General features: G+C 41.4%; 1 protein-coding gene and 1 pseudogene across 3 annotated transcripts in view; one reads left to right on the top strand and one right to left on the bottom strand.

Moving 5' to 3' along the window:
* ACAD9 (acyl-CoA dehydrogenase family member 9) overlaps positions 1-18,474 on the top strand; it is a 44,086-nt gene that overhangs the window by 8,102 nt on the left and 17,510 nt on the right. For all 3 annotated transcript variants that reach the window (XM_045904247.3, XM_045904248.3, XM_045904249.3), the window contains 3 exons: positions 13,388-13,489; positions 17,153-17,259; positions 18,340-18,440. In XM_045904247.3, coding sequence (XP_045760203.1) covers positions 13,388-13,489; positions 17,153-17,259; positions 18,340-18,440 — 310 coding nt within the window. The remainder of the gene's footprint in view (positions 1-13,387; positions 13,490-17,152; positions 17,260-18,339; positions 18,441-18,474) is intronic.
* LOC123864032 (small nuclear ribonucleoprotein E-like) lies at positions 10,424-10,850 on the bottom strand (annotated as a pseudogene).

Below are 18,474 nucleotides of genomic sequence, written 5' to 3'. Positions count from 1 at the left end.
TAGTCATCTTCGTATGTCCTTAAACATTATTAATCGTTATTTCATTTTCCTCTGTGTTTTTTTTTTTTTTCATTTCCCTTAGAATATTAGTGTTTTTGTTACTGGCTTCTAAGAGATCATTTATGATTAAGGATGTTAACTATTTGCCATGCATTGCAAATGAAATACCATGTGCTCTCATTTTACTGTGATGTTTTACTTTTTGGTTGTATAGAAGTTGCGTATTCAAATATAATAATGTTCTGCTTTAAAAAATATAGGTACCCCCAAGGGGCCATCAATACAAGATAATAAACATATCCATTACCCCTAAATGCTTTCTCAGGCCCTTCTCATCCCCTTCTCATCCCCACCTGTCCCCAGGCAACCACTGATCAGCTCTGTGTCACTGTAAATTAGTTTGTATTTCCTGGAATTCTATTTAAATAGAATTCTACATTACATATGTTTTTGCATAGCTGCTTCTGGTATAATTTTGAGTTTATCCATGTTGCATGTACTAATAGTTCATTCCCTTTTTTTTAGCGGGGGAGGGGCAGAGGGAGAGAGAGAATCTTAAGCAGGCTCCACGCCCAGCATGGAGCCCAACATGCGGTCAGTCTCACAATCCTGAGATCCTGACCTGAGCCGAAATCAAGAGTCAGATGCTTAACTGACTAAGCCACCCAGGCACTCCTAGTTCATTCCTTTTTAACACTGAGTAGTATTTCTTTGTCTGGATGTACCACAGTTTGTTTATTCGCTTACCTATTAATTGACATTCAGTATGTATCCAGATCTTAGCTATCGCAAAAGATACTGTGAATATTTTTCTATGAGTCTGGTGTAGACAGGCATATACTCACATTTCTCTTGGGGAGGTATGAAGGAGTGGAATTCTAAGATAGGTTCATGTTTAACTTTTTAAGTAACTGCCAAACTGTTTCCCAAAGTGGTTACCACTTTACATTCCCACCAGTTATTAAAGTTCCAGTTACTCCAAGTCTCATTCTAATGGGTGTGTTGTGGTATCTCATTGTGGTTATAATTTTCATTTCCCTAATAACTAATAATGTAGGCATCTTACCATGTGCTTATTTGCCATCTTCTTTAGTGAAATGTCCTTCAAATATTTTATGCATTAAAAAAATGGGATTGTCTTAACTATTGTTGAGCTATAGGAAGTCTTTATTGTAGATACAAGTCTTCTCTCCAGTATGTTTAGCAAAAATTTTCTCCTAGTCTGTGGCTTGATTTTTTTCATTTTATTAGCAAAAGTTTTTAATGTTAAGTGCAATTTTTTCTTCTCTGGTTCTCTTTTTTGTATTTTATGTAAGAAATCTGCTGAACTTAAGGTCAGGATGATTTTTGTCTCATTTTCCTTTAGAAGGTTCATATTTTTAACTGTTAACATTCAGATTTATGACCCCTTTCCAGTTAATTTTACATATGACATGAGGTAAAATTTCAGGATTTTTTGCATATGACTATCCAATTGCTCCAGCAACATTTGTTGAAAAGATTATCCTTTCCCCATTTAATGCACTTGGTACCTTTGCCAAAAATAAATTTACCAGAAGATTGTGGGACAGTAGCAGAGTAGGAAGCACCAGGAGTCTGTCTCCCCACCTGGACAACAACTGCAATGGCAGAATCTATGTAATGTAACTGTTTTTGGAACTCAAGTCTGTTGAAGGCTTGCAGTTTCCAGGGGAGCATGGATAGTAAATTGCAGTTAATTTTGGTCAGTTAGCTCTGAGCACAGTAGCAGCTACCCATCTCCCACCTTCAGCCGGAAAGCAGGCAGCTGTGCACTTATTCCTGGAGCAGCTAGCATTTGGCTTGTGGGAGCCAGAGTAGCAAAAAAAAAAAAAAAAAAAAAAAAGACCTTGTCCATCAAATATTAGGGGTCTGTGTTCTGATTACTGTTTCTGATCACAGAGGTACAGACCAAGAGGCAGAGGCGATTTTTCTACCTTCTCTTATTGTTGCAAGCCCTTACCCTTGTGGCCAAAGTGACTTCCAACAGATTTAAGATGCTGAGCCCTTTTTTGTCCCCCCCTTTCATTTTTTTTTTCCTCTTTTGGGAGCCAGATTGAAGACAAGGACATTCAAAGCAACCACATATACAGGGGGAATTATAAAGTCACCACACATGCCCAGGGAAAGGCATAGACTCAGGAAAGACCTAAGAAGACCTTAGGTTTATACGTGGGGCAGATCCTTGGCACAGATACAGCCAACAGCAATTCAAAACAAAACAAAACAAACATGAAAAGTATAGTCAACAAAAGCAAAAATCAACATGTGGGACTATAGCAAACTTAGAAACTTATGCACAGCAAAAGAAACCGTCACCTAAGGGAATGGGAGAAAATATTTGTAAAAACCATATATCAGATATGGGATTAATATCTAATACAAAGAACTCCTGCAACTCAATAGCAAAAAAACAAAAACCAGACAATCCAATTTTTAATTAGAATAATGCCGCATAGACTAAGTTAGGAAGTGTTTCCTCCTCTTCAAGTTCCTGTAAGACTTTATGTAAAATTGGTATGATTCCTTCCTTAAATATTTGGCAGAATTCACCAGTGAAACCATTTGAGCCTTGAGTTTTCTTAATGGAAAAGTTTTTACTAATTCTTTTTCTTTTTTAAGATTTTATTTATTTATTTGACAGAGAGAGAGAGCATGAGCAGGGGGAGACGAAAAGGGACAAGCAGACTCCCTACTGAGTGTGGAGCCTGATGCGGGGCTTGAACTCAGGACCCTAAGATCATGACCTGAGCCAACGTCAGACACATAACCGACTGAGTCACCCAGGCGCCCCTGATTAATTCAATTGCTTTAATAGATATAAGGCTATTTAGGTTACATAATTTCTTTTGTGAATTTTGATCATTCATAACTATTAAGGAATTTGTCTATTTAACGAGTTGTTGGATTTAGTGGCTTAAAGTTGTTTATAATCTTTTCTTATCTCTTTATCCTCTTAAAGTCTGTAGGATTTGTAGTGATATTCCCATTGTTGATTTCTGAAAAGTAGTCCATTGTGGTCAGAGAATATACTTTGTATAATTTGAGTCCTCTTAAATTTATTGAGATCTGTTTTATGGTCATAGTATGGTCTACTTTGTAGATGTTCTTCCATGTGCACTTGAAGACAATATTCTCCCATTGTTTGGTTGAATGCTCTATAAATGTTAATTAGGACAAAATTGGCTGACAGTGTTGTTCAAATGTATCCTTGCAAATTTTTTATCCACTTTTTCTATCAGTTAATGAGAGAAGGACTTTTCCAGCTATGGTTGTGTGGTTTTTTCCTTTTCATTTCTATCAGTTTTTTCTTAATGTATTTTAAGGATCCATTATTAGGTGGATGAAAATTCAGGATTATGATATCCTCATGATGAAATGACTCCTTTGGAAATGATCTTTTTAATCCCTGGTAATAGCATTTGTTGAGAAATCTACTTTGGTGTTACTATGCTACTCCAGCTGTCTTTTGACTGGTCTTAGTATGTTATATTCTTTTCTATCCTCTTAACTGATTTGCGCTTTTATATTCAACGTGAGTTTCTCCTCGACTTAATAAGCATAGAAGGGATTGTAGAAATACAAAATTATCATGAAGCACACGCTGTAGTAAAATTGGTATAGGCAAGTTCCACTAATGGATGCTAGTGTTAATGGGTGAAAGTTAGAGGAGAAACAGTTACATAATCTCAGAGTAGTTCCCTATGATATTTACTAATTACAAAGGGGAAAATAGTAACTCTATATGGAGAATCTTGGCAAACACGACCTTAAACAAGTGTTCAAAGTTAATATCCCCAGTAATAAAACTTAGTGACCTCATGTACCCCGATAGGATTTATCAGATCATGAGAGGAGCGCATAACCCCCGTGATATTCTTGCCCAAAACATACAGCTTCAATCTAACTGTCAGAACATCAGGCAAACCCAAATTGAAAGACACTGTACATGGGGCGCCTGGGTGGCTCAGTTGGTTAAGCGACTGCCTTCGGCTCAGGTCATGATCCTGGAGTCCCGGGATCGAGTCCCACATCGGGCTCCCTGCTCAGCAGGGGGTCTGCTTCTCCCTCTGCCCTCTTCCCTCTCGTGCTCTCTGTCTCTCATTCTCTCTCTCTCAAATAAATAAAATCTTAAAAAAAAAAAAAAAAAAGACACTGTACCAAGTAACCAGTGTTTCAAAAGTATCAGGGTCATGGGGTGCCTGGGTGGCTCAGTCAGTTAAGCATCTGCCTTCAGCTCAGGTCATGATCCCAGGGTCCTGGACTCGAGTCCTGCATTGGGCTCCATGCTCAGTAGGGAGTTTCCTTCTCCCTCTCCCTCTGCCCCTCCCCCCTAGTTGTGTGCTCGAGCTCGTTCTCTCTCTCTCTCTCTCTCCCTCTTCCTCTCCCACCCCTCCCCGTCTCTCAAATTTTTAAAAAGTCTTAAAAAAGTATCAAGGTCGTGAAAGACAAGGAAATCCTGAAGAACTGTCACAGACTGGAGGGTAGGAAGGAGACATCACAACTAAACACAACGTAGGATCCAGAATGAATCCTAGAACAGAAAAAAGACATTAATGGACAAGAGGTGAAATTAATTCTGTAATTTAGTAATATTATTGTATGCATGTCAATTTCCTAATTTTGAGAATTTAACCATGGTTCTGCAAGGTTCTGTTAGAAGCAGGGTGAAGAGTATTCAGGAAGTCTATACTATTTTGCAACTTTCCTTTAAATCTGAAATTTTCTTCAAAATAAAAGTTTAAAATAAAAATAACATGTACTACGGGCGCCTGGGTGGCTCAGTTGGTTAAGCGACTGCCTTCGGCTCAGGTCATGATCCTGGAGTCCCGGGATCGAGTCCTGCATCGGGCTCCCTGCTCGGCAGGGAGTCTGCTTCTCCCTCTGACCCTCCCCCTTCTCACGCTCTCTCTCTTTCTCTCTCAAATAAATAAATAAAATCTAAATAAATAAATAAATAAATAAAATCTTAAAAAAAATAACGTACTTCTTATAGGCAACTTCGTAGAATGTTGTCTTTTTAAAAATCTAATCTGATAGTCTATGCCTTTTAATTGTTTTTTTTTTTTTTTTAAGATTTTTATTTATTTGTTTAACACAGAGAGAGAGCACAAGTAGGCAGAGCAGCAGAGAGAGGGAGAGGGAGAAGCAGGCTCTCCGCCGAGCAGGGAGCCTGATGCGGGGCTCGATCCCAGGACCCTGGGACCATGACCTGAGCCGAAGGCAGCCGCTTAACGACTAAGCCACCCAGGCGCCCCTTAATTGGTTTTTGATATATGATTGTTTTAATGTGAATATGCATTATAATATATGTATCAATATTCACATTGAAACAATATATATATATATAGTTGGGTTTAACTCTATCATCTAGTTGTTTATTTGCCCAGTCTTTTTCTTCCCTTTTTCTTCTGATTTTGCTTTCTTTTGGATTAATAGAATATTTTTATATTTCCATTTCATCTCTTTTGTTGATTTACTAGTTATACCTCTTGTTTTTTTAAGTGGTTGCTTTAGAGTTTATGGTATATAAGTCTTATCAAAGTCTATTTTGAGCTATTATTATATCCCTTCACATTTTCTATAGGAACCTTACAACATTCTTGCTTTCGCAGACCATCTGCTATTGTTTCATACATTTTATTTCTATATTTATTATAAACCCTACAATACCTTGCTGTTTTTCTTTTCTTTCTTTCCTTCTTTATAATGGTGGTAAAATGTACATAACAAAATTTACCATTTCAATCCTTGTTAAGTATACAATTCAGTGGCATTATTTCATATTTTGTACCATGATCACTACTATTTTCAGAATTTTTTCATGATGCTGTTATTATTTGTACTGTAATTTTTCATTTTTTTAAAGGCTTTAATTTTTTTTTTAAGTTTTATTTACTTAAGTAATCTCTACACCCCATGTGGGGCTCAACCCCGAGATCAAGAGTTGCATATTCTTCCAACTGAGCCAGCCAGGTGCCCCAGTGTAATTTTTTATTAAAAAAATTCTTTTTTTTAATTTATTTTATTTTTATTTATTTTATTTATTTATTATTTATCTGAGAGACAGAGGGAGAAGTAGGCTCTTGATAAGCTAGGGTCTTATATTGTTTATAACAATACAGTTAAATTGAATTATTTATTACTACCCGAGGACCAGTTTATCCTTTACTTTTTCAGAGTGAAATGATTTTATTTTGTTATTATATTTTTAATTGAAATGTAATCGACATTCAGTATTATATTAGTTTTAGGTGTACAGCATAGTGATACAATGTTTATATACATTACAAAGTGAGCACCAGTATAAATCTAGCTACTATCAGTTGTCATACAAAGTTGTTACATATTATTAACTATATTCTTTATGTTGTACATTATATCCCCATGTCTTATTTATTTCATAACTGGAAGTTTGTGTCTTTTATTTCCCTTCACCTATTTTGCCTCTCCCTACATCCCCCCTCTCCTCTGGCAACCACCATATTGTTCTCTGTGTCTGTGAGTCTGTTTCTGTTTTGGTTGTTTTGGTTTTTAGATTCTACATATAAGTGAAATTGTATGGTTTTTTTCTTTTTTTTTTTTTTTAAAGATTTTATTTATTTATTTGATAGAGACACAGCGAGAGAGGGAACACAAGCAGGGGGAGTGGGAGAGGGAGAAGCAGGCTTCCCGCAGAGCAGGGAGCCCGATGCGGGGCTCGATCCCAGGACCCTGGGATCATGACCTGAGCTGAAGGCAGACACTTAACGACTGAGCCACCCAGGTGCCCCTGTATGGTCTTTTTCTGTCTTACTCATTATTTCACTTAGTATGATACCCTCTAAATCTATTCATCTTGTTGCAAATGACGTGATTTCATTTCTTTTATGGCTGAATTGTTTATGTATACTACATCTTCTTCATCCATTTATCTGTCGATGGACGCTTAGGTCGCTTCTGTATTTTGGCTATTGTTAATAATGTTGTAGTAAAGATAGAGGTGTATGAATTTTTTCAAATTAGTGTTTTTGCTTTCTTCATACAAATACGCAGAAGCGAATTACTGGATTGTATGGTAGTTTTGTTTTTAATTTTTTGAGGACCTTCCATACCACTTTCCATAGTGGCTGCACCAGTTTGCATTCCCACCAACAGTGCACGAGAGTTCCTTTTTCGCCACATCCTCACCAACACCTGTTGTTTCTTATCTTTTTGATACTAACCATTCTGACATGTTGGAGATGATATTTCATTGTGGTTTTGAATTGCTTTTCTCTGATGATTAGCGATGTTCAGCATCTTGTATCTATTGGTCATCTGTATGTTGTCTTTGGAGAAAGGTCTGTTCACATTCTCTGCTCTTTTTTTAGTTGTATTGTTTGGTTTTTGACATGGAGTTGTGAGTTCTTTATATATTTTGGATATTAACCCTTTATTGGTTATATTACTTGCAAATGCCTTCTCCCATTCAGTAGGTTGCCTTTTTATTTTATTGATGGTTTTCTTTGCTGTGCAAAAGCGTTTTAGTTTGGTAGTCCCATTTTTTTTTTTTTTTAATATTTTATTTATTTATTTGACAGAGAGAGACACAGCGAGAGAGGGAACACAAGCAGGGGGAGTAGGAGAGGGAGAAGCAGGCTTCCCGCCGAGCGGAGAGCCCGACTCGGGGCTCGATCCCAGGACCCCGGGATCATGACCTGAGCCGAAGGCAGACGCTTAACGACTGAGCCACCCAGGCACCCCGGTAGTCCCATTTGTTTATTTTTGCTTTTGTTGCCCTTGCCTGAGGAGACAAGTCCAAAAAATTATTGCTCCAGACCAGTGTCTAAGAGCTTACTGCCTATGTTTTCTTCTAAGGAATTTATGGTTTCTGGTCTTATATTTAAATCTTTAATCAATTTTGAGTTTATTTTTGTATATGGTGTAAGAAAATGGTCCAGTTACATTGTTTTGAATGTAGCTGTCCAGTTTTCCCAACACTGTTTATTGAGGATACGGTCTTTTCCCCCCTTTGTGTATTCCTGCCCCTTTTGTCAAAGACTAATTGACCGTAAAAGTGTGGGTTTATGTCTGGACTCTGTTCTCATTGAGCTATATGTCTGTTCTTGTGCTAGTGCCATACTGTGTTCATTACTATCGCTTTGTGCTGTAGTTTGAACATGGACTGTGATACCTCCAGCTTTATTCCTCTTTCTCAAGGTCGCTTTGGCTATTTGGGGTCTTTTGTGGTTCCATGCAAATTTTAGGATTATTTACTCTAGTTTCTGTGAAAAATGCCACTGTTATTTTGATACATATTGCATTCAATCTGTAGATTTCTTTGGGTAGTGTTGACATTTTAACGATATTCTTCCAATCTGTGAGCATGGAATAGGCATACCTCAGAGATATTGCAGGTTTGGTTCCAGACTACCACAATAAAGCAAATCCCACAATAAAATGAGTCCAATGAATTTTTTGTTTTCCCAGTGCATATAAAAGTTATGTTTACACTATATTGCAGTCTATTAAATAGTGTACACTAGCATTTATGTCTTTAAAAATGTACATACTTTTTTTTTTTAAGATTTTATTTATTTATTTGACAGAGAGAGAGCAGGGGGAGCAGAGGGAGAGGGAGAAACAGGCTCTCCATTGAGCACGGAGCCCAATATGATACTCGATTTCAGGACCCTGGGATCATGACCTGAGCCAAAGGCAGACGCTTAACTGACTGAGCCACCCAGGCGCCCAAAAAATGTACATACCTTTAATTTAAAAATGCTTTATTGCTGGGGTACCTGGCTGGCTCAGTCAGTAGGGCATGAGACTTTTTTTTTCATGTTTTTATTTAAATTCTAGTTAGAGCATGCAACTCTTGATCTTGCGGTTGTAAGTTTGAGCCCGACATTGGGTGTAGAGATTACTTAAAAATAAAAAATCTTAAAAAAAATCACAACACATTGTATTGTTAAAAAATGCTAACCATCACCTTGAGCTTCCAGTAAGGTGTAGCCTTTTTGCTGGTGGAGGGTGCTGCCTGGATATTGCTGCAGCTTCTACATCAGGACTTGCTGCTTCACCTTGTACTTTCACGTTATGGAGACGGCTTCTTTCCTTAAACCTCATGAACCAACCTCTGCTAGCTTCAGACTTTTCTTCTGCAGGTTGCTCACTTCTGTCAGCCTTCATAGATTGAAGAGACTTAGGGCCTTTTTCTAGAGTAGACTTTGGCTTAAGGGAACGTGGCTCGTTTGATCTATCCAGACCACTTACAGCCTTCCCCGCGTCAGCAGTAAGGCTGTTTCACTTCTTACCTTTTGTGTTCACTGGAGTAGCACTTTTAACTTCCTTCAGAAGCTTTCCATTTGCATTCACAACTTGGCTAACTGTTTGGCACCAGAGGCCTAGCTCTTGGCCTTGACGTGCCTTCCTCACTAAGCTGAATCATTTCTAGCTTTTGAATGAAAGTTAGAGAATATGCGACTCTTCTTTTCACTTGAATACTTAGAGGCCATTGTAGGGTTACTAATCAGCCTATTTTTAATATTGTGTCTCAGGGAAGAGAGAGGCTAGAGGAGAGGGAGAGAGACTGGGAATGGCTGGTCGGTGCAGCAGTCAGATTGTACATTTATCAATTAAGCTCACACTGTCTCACATGGGTTGAGTTCATGGTACCCCAAAACAATTACAGTAGTAACATTAAAGATCACTGACCACACATCATCATAACAAATAAAATAATAATGAAAAGACTTGAAGTTTTGTGAGAAATATAAAATATGACAGAGAGACATGAAATGCGCAAATGCTGTTGGAAAAATGGCACAGTAGACTTGCTTGTCATAGGGTTGCCGCAAACCCTCAATTTGTAAAAAATGCAGTATCTGTGAAGTGCAGTTAAAATGAGGAATGCCTCTATGTCTTTCCATTTATTTTTGTCATCTTTAATTTCTTTGCTCACTGTTTTAATAGTTTCCAGAATACAGGTCTTTTACCTCCTTAGTTAAATTTATCCCTAGGTATTTTATTCTTTTCGATGCAGTTGTAAATGGGATTGTTTTCTTAATTTCTCTTTTTACTTTTAAGATTTTATTTATTCATTTGACAGAGTGAGAGAGGGAGCACAAGCAGGGGGAGTGGCAGGCAGAGGGAGAGGGAGAAGCAGGCTCTCCACTGAGCAGGGAGCCTGACATGGGGCTCGATCCCAGGACCTTGGGATCATGACCTAGGCTGAAGGCAGATGCCTAATCGACTGAGCCACCCAGGTGCCCCTTAATTTCTCTTTCTGATAGTTCATTATTAGTGTATAGAAATGCAGCATTTTTATGTAAATTTTCTATGCTTCAACTTTACTGAATTCATTTTTTCTAATAGTTTTTTGGAGGAGTCTTTAGGGTTTCCTTTTTTTGTTGTTGTTAAATGCAATCCCACAGCATTTATTGTCCTCTGGTAATAACATAAAGGTAATCAAAACAATAAGAACAAATGTTTTGGAACTACACTCACAACAAAGGACATCTAAAAAAACAAATTACATGGCCTTCTCAAGAATTTCTCACTTCACTGATCATTTCTAGTTGGAGACACTCTGGAGCAGGGTAATATTATCTCCTTTTAGCATGATCCAACCCAGTTGTTTTCTTGACTTTGTTTTAGAATGAACCTCTTTGGCATCATCTAATATGAGGTTCATGTACTCATCAAAACCAGTGATACAGCCCTCTATTTGCATGTTCACTTGCTCATAAAGCCACACCTGAATTCGAGATGTATTTTGCAAGTATCTGAAGATGAGGTTGATGGGCTAAACCATCACCTTCTGCACTTTTTGGCCCTGGCCACAGTATGCCATGGTGGAAGCCGACAAAGACCGCACGCTACCTCAGAAAGCAACTTCTGGAATCGTCTTTAGGGTTTTCTATGTATTGTATCCTGTCATCTTCAAATAGTGACATTTTTAGTTCTTCCTTACCAATTTTCATGCCTTTTATTTATTTTCCTTGTCTGATTGCTGTGGCTAGGACTTCTGGTACTATGATGAACAAAAGTGGCACGTGTGGGCATCCTTGTGTCATACCTGATCCTAGAGGAAAAGCTCTCACCTTTTCACAGTTGAGTGTGATGTTAGCTATGGGTTTGTCCTATGTGGCCTTTATTATGTGGAGTTAAATTCCCTCTATACCTGCTTTGTTGAGAGTTTTTATCAGAAATGAATGTTGAATTGTATTAAGTGCTTTTTTTGGCATCTGTTGAGGTGACCATGATTTTTAACCTTCTTTTTGTTAATGTGATGTAGCACATTGATTTGCAGATATTGAACCATCCTTATATGCCCAGATAAATCCCATTTGATCATAATGAAAGATCCAGTTAATGTATTACTGAATTCAGTTTGTTAGTATTTTGTTGAGGGTTTTTGTATCAGTGTTCCCTCAGGAACTCTAATTTTGGTGGTGTCTTTGGTTTTGGTCAAGGCTTGCTTTGTAAGCATTGTTAGGTGGGAGCAGAACAGCCTGTAGAGCAGGGTTTCTCAACCTGTTTTTCATTATTGACCCTCCCCCCCCAAACCCTTTTTAGACATCTTTTCCCTGTTTACACCCCACTCATGAAATTTTAATTCCAAGTTGTACCATATTTCTGTGTATTATTTGTATTTCTGTTCTTTATCCATTAAAAAAATATTTTTTGCTGCCCCACTCCCGAACCAATTTTTATTACCTTTGGGGGTGCTGTTGCCCTTGTTGAGAATTCGTGGTCTAGGCCTCATTCTCTACTAGTGACATGTTGCTTGTTGCTCTTATGCATGCCTTGTATGTTTAGTATGTTGAGGCAAGGTGATAATTCCAATCCCTGTTACTCCATCTTGGAAGCAGGAGTCTCCCCAGATCCTGACAGTTTCTTACTGTGCATACCATACTGTACAGCCCAGCCATCCCACTCCAAAGTAGTGACCCAAGAGAAATGAAAACAGAGCTACATAAAAACTCAAATATGAATGCCCATAGAAGCTTTATTTCTAAGAACCAAAACCCAAGAGCCATCCAAATGCCCATCGAAAGGTGAATGGATAAACTGTTTTATATCCATACAGTAGAATATTGAACAGTAAAAAGTATTATGATAAAGTATTGATACATGCAGTAATGTAGATGAATCTCAGAATCATCCTGAGTCAAAGAAGCCAGATCAAAAGACTACCTGCTATGTGATTTAAAACTCAAAAATGTAAACTAATCTATAGACAAAAAGGAGATGATTAGTGGTTGCCTAGAGATGGAAATGGACTGAGGGATTGATCACAAAGGAGCATGAGGGAACTCTTTGTGGAAAAGGAAGTTTTTATTATTTATTTGGTGAGAGTAGTTTCATGGGCAAACATGTCAGAACTCAAAAAATACATATTGTAAATATGTGCTTTATTTGCCACTTGTAAATGTCAATAAAGTTGTAAAAAAAAACAAAAAATGAGGGGTTTGGACTCTTGGGGAATCCATATTTCTCATTAGTGATCCATGTGCATAAAAATTCCCAAGTGTAGGTTATGGTGGTTTTTAAAATTTATAATAATAGTGAAGTTTAATATGCTGCCAATTTGAAAGAAGATTTTAATTAACTTGATTCAGGCAAAAATGTGTACATACAAGGTATATAATTATAGACCTAATGCTAGTGATTGCTCCGTTCTGCGCTAATGGACGTGAGTAGGTGTTGAACAGATTAAACTGTCCTCAGAATTTGTAGGCTATGGTGAAAGAGTTGTGGTTTCTGAAAACTAGTTAGACATAGATCCAGGTATAACCCAGAGTTTGGCTATCTAGCCTGACATTTTTAGGACAGTTCTGGAAGTTGTGTACTTAGTTTCTAATTTTCTAGAAGGTAATGGTAATAAAAAATTCAGGTATATATGTGCCTTCAGAGAAGTTTATATAACCTGCTGCAGTTTTACACAGTGAATACACCCATGTGAATGGCACCCAGATCAAGAAAGAGAACACTACCTGGTACAGCCCATTTTTCAAAATAATAATGCTGGCTGGGCTAATTAGGTGAAATTGAACACATGCCGAATAACTGACTAGACATGTCAATTTTGAAGTTTCTGACCCTGGGATTGTATGCGATACAAAAATTGTTCTGTTCAGGCACCTGGGTGGCTCAGTTGGTTAAGCGACTGCCTTCGGCTCAGGTCATGATCCTGGAGTCCCGGGATCGAGTCCCACATTGGGCTCCCTGCTCGGCAGGGAGTCTGCTTCTTCCTCTGACCCTCCCCCCTCTCATGTGCTCTCTCTCTCATTCTCTCTCTCTCTCTCAAAATAAATAAATAAAATCTTTAAAAAAAATTGTTCTGTTCATCTTTGTAGACATAGCTTATATTTTGCTTAATCAAAATATTTCCTCTTGGCAGTGGACTCTGAGAGAATTGACCGGGAGGGAAAAATCCCAAAAGAAACGTTAGAGAAATTGAAGAGCCTGGGGCTTTTTGGGCTGCAAGTCCCAGAAGAATATGGTAAGTAAAGTGAAAACACCACCCTGCTGGTTTGGCTTTTAAGAAAGGACCCCATATTTGTCCAGGAAAGGGTTCTGTTTGGGAAAGGTGGCCTTTAAATGCAGTATGTCCAGGATCAAACTATAAAACCGCTGGAATTAAAAACACCCACCATGGACCAAATCTGGGGTCGCTGGCCGGTGAGTGTGTGGACTAAGGGACTTAGGAGCAGGAAGAACTGTTGAGGCCTGCACTGTGTTCATTTGGCATGGCTAAGGACCACTGCAGGATGTCTGTGCTCTCCAGGTCCTTGTGGGCAGCAGAGAAGGAGGTGTGTATAACCTCAAAGCCACATTGGCCAATTCCAGTGTGATCTGCACCGTGAGGCCCTTTGGTCTCTCCACAAAGGAATTGCCCCAGAGCTGTGAGCCCTTTTTGTTGGAGGGATGACCATAGGCTGAGAGCTCAGGTGTCGGGGTCTGCCAGTTGCTTCCTATCCTGGTGCAGAGGAAGAAGGTGCATGGCTATAGGACACAGGTGCGTTGAGGTGGGAGATTAGATCACTGAAAACATTCGAGCAGGGCCCGTTGTGCTCTGGGTTGTCCCTGTAATTCCTGGGTCATTGTAGTGTTGTTTTTAGCCCCCAGATGAAAGATCCGGCCTTTCTCCCCAGGATCCCAGTGTGATTCTGCCTTCTTAGATTTGGCCAGTCACTACCGCTGTCTCTTCTTCTGCCTAATCTAGAGTTGGTCATCTAAATTGTGTAGGGATTCAGGGGACAGCAAGAAGTGGGGCGGAGGGGTAGGGGAAAGAAGAACAGGAGCAGAGTAACAGTCACACCATGCACACACACACACCATTTAATTTTACTCTCAGTCCCCTTTGACATAGAAGTGTGGCTCCGGGTTCCATAGCCTGTATGCTGCACCCATTGCTGAGCCCTCTGCTTGAGCTTTCTCTGGAGTCACTTCCCCCTTGGATCAACTAAGAACCCTCTTTAGGGGAAAGAGCTGTCTGTGGTGCTTTAAAGGCTTGGGCCTATTTCTTGTCTTTGAGCTGGTCATTTGGACATTTAATATTTTGGGCATTTTTCCAACCAGGTTGTGAGTTAGGTTTAGCAGAGCAAGATAGAGAAGTCAGGAGGTTTTCTTGATGTTCTGTCCCCCTGCCTGGTTTATCTCCAGAGAATAAAGGTAGGCCTGTGTTGTTCCTCATCACCTCCGCAGCCAGGGTTGGGGGGCCCTCGGTGTCTGTAGAGTAAGTTCCCTCTGGTACCCAGCCTGGAGCTGGTCCTCCGGTCTGAGATGAGATGTGAACATTTAGGACCAAATAGTGCATGCCTGATTTGATTCGGAGGCAGATTTTAATTAGGTTACATCTTCATTCATATGGATGTTTATTGCAACATTTTAAGCTGTTAAACAACGTATCTTACCTGTCATTTATGACATACCTCTCCTCACATTTCTAAATGTGTAAAAACAACACTGCCCCATCTGCAAGAAGACGTGAGACCGTCACTGCTGTCGCCTCCCCTCGTGGCGGAACATAGCAGCTCGAGCCTCTGTGGAGGAAGCTGCGCGTCCTGGTCTCCTTGCCCAAATCTGCAGCCTCCGTGTGTGGTGGGAGGAAACTGAGCTCTGCCCAGACAGCCGAGGCTCGTCAGTGTCCCAGCTCACAAGGCACAGGGCAATCGCCTGCCCTAGTGTGCAGTCCACAGTGAATGTTAGAACAGAATGAAGGTGGGGGCAGAGCCAGAGAACCGTGGTGGGTCTGTCAGCTAAAAAAATAAGTAAGTGCTTGGAGAAAACAAGTGGCAGAAGAAAACCTCTAGACACATAGTCAGGTTAGTGATAATATATATTTCCCCTTCAGGAGCATTTTTAAATTGTCTCTTGATTGGGGAGAAGTACTTAATTTTATCTGCAAACACTTTGTGTCCATTTGGGATGTGTCTTTCTCCAGCTGCGTGTGTTTTGTACCAGCATGTGGCGGGGGGGGGGGGGGGGGGGGGCGGGGCATGAGGTGATACAGCACTGTACCTCTTATTCTTGTTTCCTGTCCTACTCACTGGCGTGAAAGTGTTCTTTCTTTCCTGAGATGAGTTTGGGGCTTTTTCACTTTCTTTTTTTTCTTTTTCTTTTTCTTTTTCTTTTCTTATCTTTTCTTGGGAAATTAAGACAACGGCAACCTTATGTTTGTGCCCCCAAATTTGGGGGGAAATGTTCCCAGTCTGGAGCATTCTAAAGACTGGCTGGAAACCACCATCCTGGAAAATGGAGGCCCTTTTGGCAACCCAGCCTGGATTTTTCTCCCCCAGTTCCCTGCATGCTGCCTAGTGTGTGGTTCCTTCCTGCCCCTCAGCTTCTCCCCAGCCAGCAGTCTCCACCTACTTGTCATCTGTCTCCATGGGATTGCTGTTTCTCCATGATTGTGGTGATACCTATGTTAGTGGAAAAACATCAGAAGGTTTTGGGGTTTTTTTAAACAAACAGTAGTGACCCTCAGGATATGAAATGAGTAAGAACAAAAGTGTTTTGTTTTACAGTTTTGTGTAATGGCAGGAGTGGGGATGGGATACTGTGGAGCTCTGACCTTCCCCGGGTATGGAACCCTGGGGAACTACGCATCAGGCAGGGCCATCCTTCCCTTTATGTGTGAGTGGCACCCTCTGCAGTTGGGCTGTGCGGTGGCTCCAGGGCTAGGACCCCCACCCGAATTGAAGGCCCGGCTCTGCTCTTGTTGGCCACGTGACCCTATGCCCCAATCTATCATTTTTAAGACACATGGAGGCCATCCAGCCACCTCTAGAAGTTGAAGATGAAATGCAAAATACATCAGCTCAGTGGAGTTTTTGTTTTTTTAATCTTTGTCTTCTTTCCAGAAGAGTGATTTCTTTTTTTTTTTTTTAAGATTTATTTTTGACAGAGTGAGGGACAGTGAGAGAGGGAACACAAGCAGGGGGAGTGGGAGAGGGAGAAACAGGCTTCCCAGTGAGCAGGGAGCCCGATGCCGGGCTCAATCCCAGGACCATGGGATCATGACCTGAGCTGAAGGCAGATGCTTAATGACTGAGCCACCCACGCACCCCTAGAAGAATGATTTCTATCCAGGTTGACTTAACCTCCCCAGGGAATGTTTGTCAATGTCTAGAGACATTTTTGGCTGTTAAAGCTAGGGGAAAGGGAGTTACTGGCACCTCTTGGGTGGAGGCCAAGGGTGCTGCCAAATGTCCTGTAGTGCAGTGGACAGTTCCCCACAGCAAAGAATAATCCATCCCAAAATGTCAGCAGTGCTGAGGCAGAGAAAACCTGTCCTAGAGCCCACTGGATACTGGGAGTGGGTTGCCAGACAGCTGTCAGGTTTATAAAGATCTGTGACAGAAGATTTTAAATGATTTAATGCGTGTGAAGGTACTCTTTTTGTATTAAATATTACCTTCTTATAATAAAAACATATATGTCTATTTATGCTTATATGCCTAGCAAAAATCTGAAGGGATGTACTCAAAAATGCTCTGATAAGTTTATGGGTAATTTTTGTTTTCTTTGTACCTTTCTGTACTGTGATTTCTTAAAATGGTAATGTGGTATTTATAAACAGGAAAAGCAGTCGAGCCCTTTGCCTTTAATGGGAGAAATATGGGTCTGGACCATAAGTAAAGCTAGTCTGTTTCTTCTCTAGGTGGCCTGGGCCTCTCCAACACCATGTACGCACGTCTAGGAGAAATTGTCGGCCTAGATGCCTCGATCGCTGTGACCCTGGCAGCACACCAGGCTATTGGCCTCAAGGTCAAGTCTAGGGTTTCCTTCTGATGCTATGTAAAGGTCTGGAGTCACGTGGGGGTATGGAGGCAGGAGGCTTGCTCACTTTGACCAGGAAGTGACTTGGGCTTGCTGTCTCAGGGTCTCGGAGGGGGGCCCTGCAGCACTCCCCTGTGATCCTCCTCTCTCTAGCCACCCAGGACGGCACTTGGTCCCACACAACCCGCGTTGCTTTGATCACACTGTCCCTTCCCTTGGAATCTTCCTTCTGTCCCCGTCGCCTTTGACCCATCCTTTGAGGCCCACAACAGATGCCACTGCCTCCGAGGAGCCTGTCCTCACCTCACCGCTGGAAGCGAGCCTCCCCTGCTCAGCTCGGGAGTCACCAGGGCCCAGAGTGTGTCCTCCCTGCTGTTTGTGCACATGTCTTCCTTATCCCCGGGCTTGGAGCATTTTAGGGCAGGGCCATGGACACACAGCTTTCAGTGACTGGCCCGCTACTCAGGCTGTCTCTGCTCACTTTGTAGAAAGTGAAACGAGCCACGTGAACAGTGTGCGTGGCCCCCCCGCCCCAAGAGCACTTGTGTTCCGGCCGTCTTCTGGTGGAAGGGGCACACTTCTCCCCGTGGCACTGAGAAGGAGGGTGGGACGGCTCGGACACTGCCTGTGTACCTTCTTTCTGCCAGGCGTGGCCCCGGCACTCCCGTAGACACAGGCTATCATCCAGACACCCCTCCGGTGGGTAGCATTACCCCCAGTGTGCAGTTGAGAGGCAGGAGGCTCAGAGGAGGGCCATCCCTGGCCCAAGGCCACCCAGCCTGGAAGTGGAGGAGCAGTGATGATGATCCCTGAGTCCGACCCAGAGCCGTGGCTGGTGCCGCAGGCCCAGGCCACGCCGGAGCGCGCACTTCAGGGCGGCTCCTCGGCAGCGCACTCCTCGTGCTTGGCAGCAGCTCTCCACTTCTCGCTTGTAGCCGCCGGCTCTGAGCCCACGGTATTCCCTCCTGCAGGAGCTGTTTTCTCCAGGAGGGGCCGTGTTCTACAAGCATGTGCACATACTTCTTTTCTCCCCACAGCTGACAGCAGCCTTGTTTGTGTTTGGTTTAGGGGATCATCTTGGCTGGCACCAAGGAGCAGAAGGCCAAATACCTGCCCAAACTGGCATCGGGGGAGCACATCGCTGCCTTCTGTCTGACGGAGCCAAGCAGGTCTGGCCCTTGGCAAGAGGTGCCACGTGGCGGC

Source organism: Mirounga angustirostris, unplaced genomic scaffold, assembly GCF_029215605.1.
Source record: "Mirounga angustirostris isolate CCGP_5_RB_7025 unplaced genomic scaffold, mMirAng1.0.hap1 SCAF_1, whole genome shotgun sequence".
In the NCBI taxonomy this organism is placed as follows: Eukaryota; Metazoa; Chordata; class Mammalia; order Carnivora; family Phocidae; genus Mirounga; species Mirounga angustirostris.
This window is presented reverse-complemented; position numbering and strand designations above follow the sequence as displayed.